This window comes from Vanessa atalanta, chromosome 13, assembly GCF_905147765.1.
Source record: "Vanessa atalanta chromosome 13, ilVanAtal1.2, whole genome shotgun sequence".
In the NCBI taxonomy this organism is placed as follows: Eukaryota; Metazoa; Arthropoda; class Insecta; order Lepidoptera; family Nymphalidae; genus Vanessa; species Vanessa atalanta.
Window position 1 is genome coordinate 11,133,386 of NC_061883.1, and position 11,933 is coordinate 11,145,318.

Here is an 11,933-nt window from a genome sequence, read left to right on the forward strand (position 1 = left end):
AATTCGCACAACTGTCACTGTCACTCGCGTTTAACAAACGTCACTGTCGATTACTATTGTAAAAATAAATACTATTTTATTCGTTACATTGATCCATTAATAATAATCAAGATACGCAAACGAGCGACAATGTTTCATATTCAAGGGGCATATGAGAAAAAAAAAAATTTAAGTTATTATGGATCTTACATCTGATAGTTAGGGACTGTAATCGAGAATAAAGTTTTTATCGATAAAACATTGTCGCCGCGCTCGTATATCGAGTCCTTAGAAAATATTTATCGTTTTGTTTTGCGCATAATTAATTAGAGGAATCGATTTATATTATATTTATTGTTTCGGTTCACACAATCGGTTAAATATTACGCACGTATTACTATTAAATACTTTTTGTACAACATCGATTTCTTTATAGAAAAACATCGAAAACAGTATTTTTTTAAATCGGAATTGCGATTCAGTGCATAAATTTTACTCTCTCGCCAGTACTCCACGAGTTCATTATTTGTACAATAATTATTATTAATCTGTTCCATATTTGATAAAATGTTTTGTTATATCGCTAATTTTTATTATAAAAATCGTTACTTTGACTTGTCGGAAGTCACTGTATAATTTATTAATAAATGATATACTTTAGAAGCCATATTAAATAATAGTTGGCATATAAATAGTTTAGAGATAAGTGTGAATGTACGCAACGTCTAAACCAAACTAATTTCAAAGAATTGAAAATATAGCCATCTGTTTCTCATGTATGGGGTTAGAAAAGATAGGTAGTCTTTCAACCCTGTCAAGTTAATTGATATATTACGTACATCATGGAATAAATTAATATTTAATTATAAACAAATCGATATTGTACAAAGAGCATAATCTAACTAAACTGTATACACACGTTCAGACACACGGTCCTGAATTACACTGTATATAAAAATCATATTGCTTACATACATAGAAAGGCACAAAATATTTGGTAGGTTAAATAATACATGAAAACTTATACTTATAATATAATAGGCTATTTACGTTAATTATACAATCATTGGAGATACACGTCCCTTTCATATACAGGGTGGCGAGTTTCGAGTTTCATACTTTCTAGACTTATCTAGAAACTGATAAAAGCGAATATATATCAGGTGTATCAATCAATATCAAGAAAGCTATATAGTTTTCTTTATTCTTAATTAAAATATTTATTAAACTCGCCGACCTTTTGTTATACTATTACATAGTGTTAGAGCACTTGACTACAATATAAGCTGAATGAAGTGGCCCGCGAAAATTCGAGTAAGTGTCTAACTGTTTTCATTATAATCTAATTCATTTTACCATCATTAAATTACCAGGAAGAATGTCTACATTCCAAATATCTACAAAACAAAAAATAATATCAGTTTTGAAATTTTAAAATATTTAGTCTGTGGTGATTGTTGGAGCATAACACCCTAAGATCATTGCTCTCAGATGTTAATCTTAAAAAAAAATCTTGCAATCTATACGCAATCAATAAGAAATTGTTAAGCTTTCAAATTTAAAATTAGAATTTGATTTAAAAAAAAACACAGTTCCTACCCACTTACTGAAATATCCACAACTACCTCGTATCAATATACAACCGTTTCCTATTTTTCATCGTTGTCTTTAACAGAAAGGGTTCATCAGAAACGACGAACGTATAATTCAGAACACTGACTTACAAATTCCCACACTATACTATCATAAAGGAATGAACCTACTGCCAGAGATAGGAATAATATTTCCAAAGTTTTATTATGACAAAATAACTAAGCGATTTTAGCTTGAATCTACTAATAATCCATTTGAACCATATTTTTAGTCAATTCGTATGTTATTGTTGAAAGTTGTGATTAGATTCGACTTTGAATACAATTTTACTATAACTTTTGTTAATGTTTCTGCTTCTGTAGAAAAAGTATTACATAGAAAATTTCACTAAAATCAAATCAAATACGATTAAAATGGATTACAAATATCAAATGTGTAAAAATACTGAACAAATAATATACATTATAATGTTACTAAAAACACTTGTGACAAGAATACATTCATAAAAATCATTGATCGATACTGATTGATATCATTCAGAAAAAAAATATAAAATAATAAAAGAGGTTTTATTGCATGTCTTAATTTAACTTAAATTGAGACATTTCATTACAATTTTAATACGAATATTTAAATGTTTAAATTTTTCTTAGTCGTCCAAAACTATTTCTAATATTCGAATCATTTACTTATTACACGTGCACATTTCATCACTACTAGTCGTTACAAATACAAATTGTAATATTACGTAGTACTTTACATTCTACCGCCATTACTAAGAAACATTGTATAGCGGTACACACGATGCTCTATCTTAGTCTTTCGTATGTCAAATTACTGATGACAGAAAGAGAAAGATCGTTGCGTGTTCATCCGCTATCGAAAATTTAATAGTACGGTCGTATATCAGTTGTTAGGCGAATGAGTGATCATTTTAAATATTTATATACTTAGTTTATATGTTCTCGACGTTAAAAATAAAGCATCCAATAATTAAGTTCGAAACGCAGCTACGAAATCTTTAAACATTATAATTATAAACGTAAAGAAAAACCATCATTTTCGTATAAAAATGTCGTTCAAGGATTATGTACGCACGCAGGAGCTCACATTTTTTTTACTTTCACCCATTAATATTATAATCTAACAAAATCAGAATGTATGAAACCTTTTTTTTGATTAGTGTAAGCTTTTTAATTATGCCTTCTACCGAATTTTATTCGAAGTGATGGAAGTTATAGATCATTTAGAATCATCGAAATTGTCGAAAATGTTTTTTGGGGTGCCAAAATAAACCGAACACCGCGAATTCGGGGACCGATTCTGTTCAATTATTGGTCTATTGGTGAGGCTCACCCGAAAGTATTTTTTGTGTGGAGGGCAATCGCCAAAACATTGCTCTATCCGAGCGCTTGCTGTGCTTAAGATGTGATCCTCGAGGTCAAGACTGTATACATCAAGCAAAACAAAGTCACAACATGTCAAAACATTTGAATTCCTTTGAAGTTTAATTATCATACTGTATTTTTAGCGTTATAAATATATAAGCGAATCTAAGTCTAATATCGTTTAAAATAAGCTTCAATTTTGTTCACATATATACATGTTCGTAATAGCTGTGTGTGTCGCTACATGTTTATGTTTTATCTCTTTCGTACACGTAGCTTGTGCCACCAAACGATAGAGATGGAATAGTGTCAATGTAGCTTGACTCATGTGATAAACCACGCACGCGTTATATGTGGCAGAGATTGTCGATGCATGTACTGCTGTAGTCCGTGACTACATGCATATATTTAAACAGTGATGTACGCAATGATTGTAAATAAAGCTATCTTTGAATTGAACATAAGTTTTAAACACTTACGCATCTTCAACTGCGTTGGGTTTTGTTCTTTTTTTGCATTCGCATGTAAATGTAAGGATGTACGGATTGTACTTAAAAACGTTACGTACGTAATACTTGAACGCCCACTTTCATAAACGACTAAATCATGGTCTTACGTCGATCATAACGTACTAATACAAAATATATTTTTACAGAAATTAATATTAGGATAGATGGGTACTTCGACAGATTAAAAAAACAACCTCACCAATAACGATAAACAATATAGAGATTCACCAAAACCGCTTTAAAATATATCGTAAGGCAATGCAATGCGGCTCGTGTCGCGACTCTGATAATTTCTTTATAAGAACTTGCTAGTTAGATTATTTCAACCGGAACACATCTCCGAATGTTCGTCCCACGCCGCCACCTGGAAAACAAAACATACGGTTATAGAGTATTTCAACATAGTATTAATTTAACTTTGATTTTAAAACTTTGGAAAACATGACTATCAGATGAAGTTTAAAAAATATATTACTCATTCTACTGTCTAGTGAAAAGATTATAGAATTCCATTCAGACATAGTCTGTACAATTTATTACAAAACTGCATCTTCGGATGCCAGTGCGTCATCGGGCAGCCCGCGACCATATCCCCGCGATGGGGCCAGAGAGCGTACCTGGCAGTCGCGCGAGCAGTACCACTGGTTGGCGCAGCCGGCGCACACGAACTGCGCCAGGCGCGCGCGGCAGCCCTGGCACGTGGGCGCGTCGTCGGCGCCCTCGTCGATGACCAGCCGGCCCGAGCCGGAGCCCGAGCCCGACGCGCCCGACGCGCCCGACGCTCCCGACGCGCCCGACTCCTCCGACGCACCGCTCTCCTCCTCCTCCTGTAAGGCGGGTCAAGTTATGTCAATTCTTATTTCTCAGAATTCATTATTGAAGTTTCTTTTTACCCAGTCAATCAATAAATTTTCAAAATAAAGGCTATTTGTGCTTTAAATTTAAAATTATTTTTTGGGAACGTATTTGCCACCAAAATTATGCAATAATAGAATAAAAATATTGAATGCATAGGCATGTAGAAAAGTACCACAATACTAACCTAAATCTGGGCGTGTACTACCTGAACATCAAAACTCATATATAATCTCACATTGCAGTTTTGTGTCGAGGTACATAGAAAACAAAACATATTTACCAGCTGCACCACTTCCGTTTTCTCCGCGGCGGGTTCCGGCTGCGCGGGCTGCACCGGGGTGATGGTGATCTCGCCACAGTTCTGCGCACACGCATATAATGATATTTGACATTCTTTCATTTACTTACAATGTTACTTTTATACACTTGTGACAACTATTAGGTATTTTGACGTCAATGTGTAGTATACACATTCCAATATTTTTTTTAACATTATAAATAATCATAAATCTATGTTATAGATATAACCGAATACTTTATCTAGTTATATCATATATAAAAAAAATATATATTAGTAATAAATATCGCAATTAATATTTATTTTGAAGAATTATATATTATGTTATCACGATACTTTGCTTATATTGTATTTTATATTATTCTAATTCGTGCCAAACCAAAGTTATATTAATATCTACAATCCCTTGGTATGCATATCAAATAATATAAATTGCAAATGTAAACAATATGAAAATGAAGTGGCATTAGAACTAATGAGTATTGCCATTCTCAAAAAAAATAAATATATAAAAACGCGCAGTCATTCAGCCGCCACACTAGGGCGAATTTAAAAAACCTTAAATCTAAATTTTGAATTTGGAACAAAGGCCAATCAGGACACCAATTGATTGTAATCTCGTACATGAGGTGGTACCTTGGCCTGACCGAAAGTTGGCAACGGCGGAGCGCTCTGTTTCCGTTCCGGCGACGTAAGCAGTTTAGCCAACGTCGGCGAGTAACTCTGAGAGGCGGGGGGCGCCTGCTGGAAGGTTGGCAACACCCATTCAAGCTAATTGAAATTTTAAAATGCGATGCGATGCGATACAAAGCCCATGGGGAAGGACTGTAGACTATAAAACTATTTCGATCATTTTCCATTTCGCTATAAAAACAAACCTACAAAATATTCATTTCGTAGCTATGAAAACAGTTACATATAAAAAAAAATTAGTACTATAAATTAAATACCTACTACTAAACGAAGTCTTTTAACTAGCCCATCCCCATTACAAGCCAAATGCTTTTAAATGGCAATACTTTGAGTGCATATAATTTAAGGGCAATTTGTTGCGATATGACTCGAACTCGACAAGCTATGAAGTTGATGACGTAATCCAAATAAAAATGTTGCCATAAGCAATGGAGTATCATTTTGTTATATATGTAAGAATACCTTAGTCAAAATCCCATGTAGTAAGGAGTTCTGCTGTGATTGTGCCGTTTCTTGGCTGGTCGTAACTGGTAGCAGTGAGATTTCTGGATATGGAGGTGGTGGTGGCAGTCTTGGACTCGAGGCCGCCATCCGCTCCGCTTGCTTGGCCATCATATGGGCTTCTTCGTTTCTCTCTTGCCGCCTCCTACTCTCTGGTCTGATATGATGTTCTGGTCGGTTGGTCATGGTTTCGACGGGCCTGGTGGGCATTAGATTGTTTTGTTGCATGTTCGCTAACTGCACGAGCACATCTTTGAATGATAAACCGTTTGGAAGACTTCCTGCTTGGATTTGTTGCAGCCGTTCCAGCATCGCTTTTTGGTTCTGAAATATAATAAATTTATATTAAAAATAGATATTGGAAAAGAGTAACTGCACAGCTTTTTTACCAATTCTTAGAGGTAGAATATACGTTTCGAACCGGTGGTAGCTTTAAATCTAATTTATTATTTCTTTTTGGGTGGTAGTAAGGCTTTGTGTTGTGTAGTTGGTGACACATTGGCGATGATGTCTTACATTTGCTAGCAGAATACATATATGATGAGCCTTATACATACATATATGAATTTCATAATGTCAATGTCTATGAGCGGCAGTGCCCAGTTACCACCAGGTGATCCATTTGTCAGTTCACCTAACTATTTAAAAAAATATATACAAAAAAACATCGGAAATGGTATATTATTACTGATATTACCTATTACTGAGAATTATTGACAAAAAAACGTAAACCCAAGATCTGATTGCAACCATATGATATAAACATTAATCCAATAACAGTTAAGTTTTGTATAAAAAACATACATATTATATATATATCAACAGCGTGATTGAATGCGGCCTCGGGAACAAATCTAATTGAATTGACATGCGTCCACCATTCAGAAAGGGGTCAAGGCAGGGAGTATTATAATTTCGACCGACACTATTGCACAATAGTTCGATAGTCAATTACTCCACAAATTTAGAGCGTTACAATTTAATTGAAACGAGAACATGAAAATTAAGCGCGTCATGTGAAGTTGCAATGCGCTTATTCAACGTGCTGCACCTTCTGGTATGAGTTTCATGTCTATTGGTTTAGTAGTTATTTTACAATGTAACAGAAACTTGTAAAATTACTGTATTTTTAAGAAACTTTTTTGGATGAAATGATGAGTTCAATTTCAAGGTCAAAGTTTTAGAGTGACGCACTTGCTTTAATTCGTTTAATATTTATTTTATTACGTTATAAGTATGCGCTAAAAAAAAATGTTTATGTTTTGAATTGTAAGGTAACGCACAATTCAGTGTAACAAATGTCTATTGTAATTTAAATAAAAACTAACCAGTTTTATTAATTTTATTGTTTTATTAATTTTAAATTTGTATTTTTAAACTATTAAATTTCATAGTTACTTTGTTTTTTATTATGATAATCTGTTTCTGGGAAGTTTAATAATTGTTTAATTTTTAACATCTTTTTATAAACAATAAAATCTTTGTGTTTATTACGTGAGGTAAGTGTATTAAAATGGCAACCACATTGTTTTTTTTTTTATGAATATTGAACGAATCGGTTTGGTAATCTAAGCTTCAGATCCCCGAAGTTTTGGGTTTGACAACTAGTTCGGATGAATTAGATACTCAAGGGTTTTTCACTCAAGGAATTTTCAATAGCAGCCCCCAGTTTAAAAGTGCAAGTATTTACATTCTTCTGATTCGGGTACAGTACGGATCCAGCACCAGGACTTTTTCCGGTGGTGTCTAATTGCCGTTCATCCGGATTATGGAGATTGAAAAAAAAATTAAGTGCCCCTGTTTTTAGCACAAACTTAAGCAGTAGAATATATATCCTATGTACAGGTTACAAGGGCCGCCAAAAGATAAGGGCGCAACCCTAAAAATCTTGTTATATAGTTGATTCATTTTTATAATACTATATTTATTTATAAGACTATTACATATTTCTGACTATTCCTATAAAAATAACCGTGACCAGAATCGATCAGGAAGTTATGCATTTATTGACCATTGAGTTGAAAAAATTGATTAGCGACCTTTAAGCATACTATGTAATTAAATTATGTAAATTTTTATTACAAATAAAAAATCTTTAAACATGTTTATCTTATGAATATTACGAATTTTCATACGAATAAATATATTACATCTAACAAAAAATAAATATTTACATACCATATCTAAATTGTTGAATAACATGTTGAGGTTACTTAAATTATTCATATTGTCAACTTTAGGTGCAATCGGCCTCGGAGTGTTCATCATATTGGGATTTACTATAGACTTCATTCTTCTCCCTCTCCGAGGAGTTATTTCAGGGTTTCTTTGTCTATAATCAGCTATTATAGATTTGACATCTTTCGTCGGTCCTTGACGACCCATTGGCATACCAAACGCCGGCAATTGCCCGTTCATGTCTCTGGGAAATCCTGGCATTGGTCCTGGCATCATCATCGCCTGCGGGAATACAGGCTTTGGCATAGATTGCATGTGAGCTGCTTTATCATATGGTGGCGGTAATCCTGACATAGGATTAAAGTGTGAGGTAACAGGTAAGACTGGTGGCTGGATGATAGTGTTGATCATAGCTGACCCCGGCTGCTTGATCGCTAATCCAGATATCTCATCACTCTTGTCAATAGCCAAGTTCTTAGCTTGGTTTAGATAATCGAAAGGATCAGTTCTCTCAGCACCATTCACATCAGCACTCTTCTCGAACGAGAGAACTTGTTTTCGCCTAAGAAGCCTTAGTAATATTTCTTCTTTGACTTTTTTCAAATGTAATATGTTGTTCCATTCGTGTTCCTTTTTCTGGGCCAGTTCTCGTAATGTCTGTATTTCAGATAGTAATTGTTCTGTGTGCCTCTGTATTTCATCTATGTTGTTCTTAGTGGCGGTGTGTATGTAATCATTTATCATTATGTCATGTTGAGGAAATGTTTTTTCTACTTCAGCACAAAGTTTTTTCAAAGGAGATTCAGTGTCTACATCTTCACTAGCTCGTCTTTTGTGTGATTGTTCCTCCTGATATGAAAAGGAAAGACATTTTTTTAGTAATTGTAATTGAATACAAACATAGATATTTTTTAACAATTTTCTTCTCCCCTTCAGTGTAATAATACTAGCATTCAAAATATTATATTACATAATTGCCTTGCAACAAAATGTGACATAAACATAAATTTAATAATTTAAAATTAACATACCACTTTCAATTGACACACTAAAATTAATATATGAAGAAATAATATGAAGTAAATAAAATTTTATGCAGGAATTTGGTATGTGCATTTTAAACATTTTCAATTGTATCATTGAATAATCCTTCAATAATGCTTAGTCGCAGCCTGCAAATGTCTCATAGTTTGACGAAGTCCCCCTTCTCCTTTTGAAGAGAAAGTATGGAACTAACTCAGCATTTATGTATTGTATCTCGTGTGATAGAACTTTATTGCAATTACAAAAAACATTGCTTATCATCAGTGCTGAACACTGAGATGAATTATAAATACAAATTAAGCACTTGAAAACTCCATGATGATCACTTGGGATGAATATATTCTAACTTAGTGGTTAGAAAGTGGTAACAACAGTAACAGGAATATATAATTGACTAAAATTATTAAAACATAAGAGTGGAGTGGAATATTTCTGTGATATCAATACATAATAATGTTCTTATTTTATAGATTTTCAATTAAAATTCAGTTTAATTAATTGTTACTACCAAAATGTTAGAGGATTGAGATCAAGCACAAACGAAATTCGTCAACAAATTTTAAATAAAATAATACAAATTAAAAAAAAATTGAAATTAGGAAAATTTTCACAAATTATAAAGCCTAAAAACTCCTTGATAGGCTGACTATAAGATGACTATTGCAAACTATTTCCTGGAAGAAGAGCTTTCTTCAATTCCTATTCTAATATTTCTGATTAGATTTGTAATTCCAATTAAATTAACACTACCTAACTAATATTATTAATACCGGTGAGCCATATATACCTTTGTTATATCACCGTTAACAGCCTGTATATTGGGCTTAGGTTCTGTTTCAAGTTTCTCAACCAGCTGAACATCTGTCATCTCCACATCAGTAGTCTTCTCAACTTCTATCACTTCCTTTAGACTGTCCCTCACTGTGACGGGTACAGGTTCAGGCTCTTTATTTTCCAAAGCTACACTTACAGGATGGTCCAGACCTTCATTACAGTCTCCAACATTGCCTTCCTGCTTGGGTGCATCAATGTTTACCTCAATTGGTTCTGCATTCTCTTCTGGTAAGGCTTCTATCACACTTTCCTCCTTAATGGTCTCTGAAACTAATGTACTGATTAGAAGATATAAAAATTTTAAGTCTGTATATTCTTTTAATCCACAAAATTTGAATATGTTTTATTATAAACACAGGTTCTTTTGTTATTAATCCATAAATAGTTGCATGCAAATTTGAATGAGATTCTACTTTTCCATTGAATACATTAATTTCATACATAACCAAATTTTTAGAAACTATTCAAAAATTATTCTTAAAGAAAAAAAATTTGGTCGAACTTATAACATTACGTTTATAAATTCAAATATATATAAGTTTACCTTTAACTGTCTCAGACACTTGTAATTTATCACTATCGTTAATCTGTGGCTCACTTATTGGCTCTTCTTTGGCATTATCATCACAGCTCTCCTGAATTTCGTCTCGCACTGGTTTATCATCAGAAACCACAATCGGATTCTTCACAGCAACATCATCATCAATCGACAAGGGATCGACTTCATTTTCGTTTCCTAACTCCGGCGCAGGGGACACTTCGGCTCCCAGCAACCGGTCTTTCGGAGATTCCACTATTTTAATGCCTATATCGTTCATGTTTATTTACATGCTTTCGATGCACAAGACACAATGTCAGCACGCCGCACTTAGGTTCAATGACTTTAAAATAGTCCACATAACCATTATTACACTTCAAATCACACCGCTTTCAGCACGACCTCGATGCTTACTTATTAAGGCAATATCAGAACAACGCACAAAGTGAACAATTAAAATATTTGAAATTTATTTCCCATATTGGGAGACTTCACTATGCAACAGCATTTGAAGCCATGAAACTATGCGTCAAAATAACCGATATAGTAAAAGTGTAAAATTATATTTATTGTAATGTTAACTGCACGGTCCACGAAACATTGATTTAAAATATGGCGTGGTTTTGTTTCTAGCTTTTATTAAATATATATTAAAAAAATAATCCCTTCTCGCGAAGGACGCAACACGCAATCACAGATAAAAAATATTATTCCCGAGTATACTACTATCGTTACTGTTCGCAGATTTTTTTATGAATACTATTTTAAATTTATTTGATATAATTTTTGTTTACAGCAATCAATTTGTATTACACTTTCCAAATAAATCAACTGCTATGTTTACAAATTAATAAATTGTAACAAATCACTAGACAGCAATAACATACAATTTCCGGCTGATACCGATGTAATATTTTATGTATTATGTTAAATTATGATTAAATTACAAATTATTAATCGATGGTTAATTTATTATAAGAAATTTGTCATTATGGTAGTTTTGCATAAAATATTTGATATGACGATTTGCGTCAATATTATTCGTTTCTTATAAGATAAAAGCTAATTTAAAATATTCCCAATGATAATTCATAAATTATTGTAATGCGATTTACTTCAAGGAAACAGGAACCATTAAATACACTCATAATTTTATAAGTTACTTAAATAAATACATTTTAATTTCTATAGTTTTGAATAAAACCTTGGCTATAATTTTCAAATAAAGCGCCATTGTAATGGAATGTCATTAAATATTACGATAATATGCTTACTGCTTAGTGATGTACATAAACGCCATATGGGTTAAATTTCAAAATTGGATGATATTGCTATGTAATTAATTTCTCATTTTGTAAAGTATTCTAAATAAACGTGATAACATAAATAAAATTAAACTGTTTTCTCAAGTATTTAAAAAATATATATATAATAAATTTATAAATTTTCGTATATCTCGTAAATTACATTCATATATATGTATACATTTTAATTTAACTTTATTGTGGCCTATTGAAGTT

General features: G+C 32.7%; 1 protein-coding gene across 1 annotated transcript; it reads right to left on the reverse strand.

Annotated features, from left to right (window-relative positions):
• Positions 1 to 2,108: 2,108 nt before the first annotated feature.
• On the reverse strand, positions 2,109 to 11,035 carry LOC125068252. The gene is made up of 8 exons (XM_047677338.1): positions 10,420 to 11,035; positions 9,829 to 10,145; positions 7,998 to 8,846; positions 5,781 to 6,143; positions 5,262 to 5,369; positions 4,608 to 4,688; positions 4,087 to 4,296; positions 2,109 to 3,833 (listed from the first exon to the last, which is right to left on the reverse strand). Exons 1-8 carry the CDS (start codon positions 10,691 to 10,693, stop codon positions 3,792 to 3,794), a joined length of 2,244 nt encoding a protein of 747 aa, XP_047533294.1. The 5' UTR covers positions 10,694 to 11,035; the 3' UTR covers positions 2,109 to 3,791.
• Positions 11,036 to 11,933: the final 898 nt, after the last annotated feature.

Coding starts and splice junctions, on each gene's coding strand:
- LOC125068252 (XM_047677338.1), bottom strand. CDS start 10,693: ATGAACGATATAGGCATTAAAATAGTGGAATCTCCGAAAGACCGGTTG. Junction 10,146..10,419: donor AGTGTCTGAGACAGTTAAAG/GTAAACTTATAT, acceptor TCAGTACATTAG/TTTCAGAGACCATTAAGGAG. Junction 4,297..4,607: donor AAACGGAAGTGGTGCAGCTG/GTAAATATGTTT, acceptor CCCGCCTTACAG/GAGGAGGAGGAGAGCGGTGC.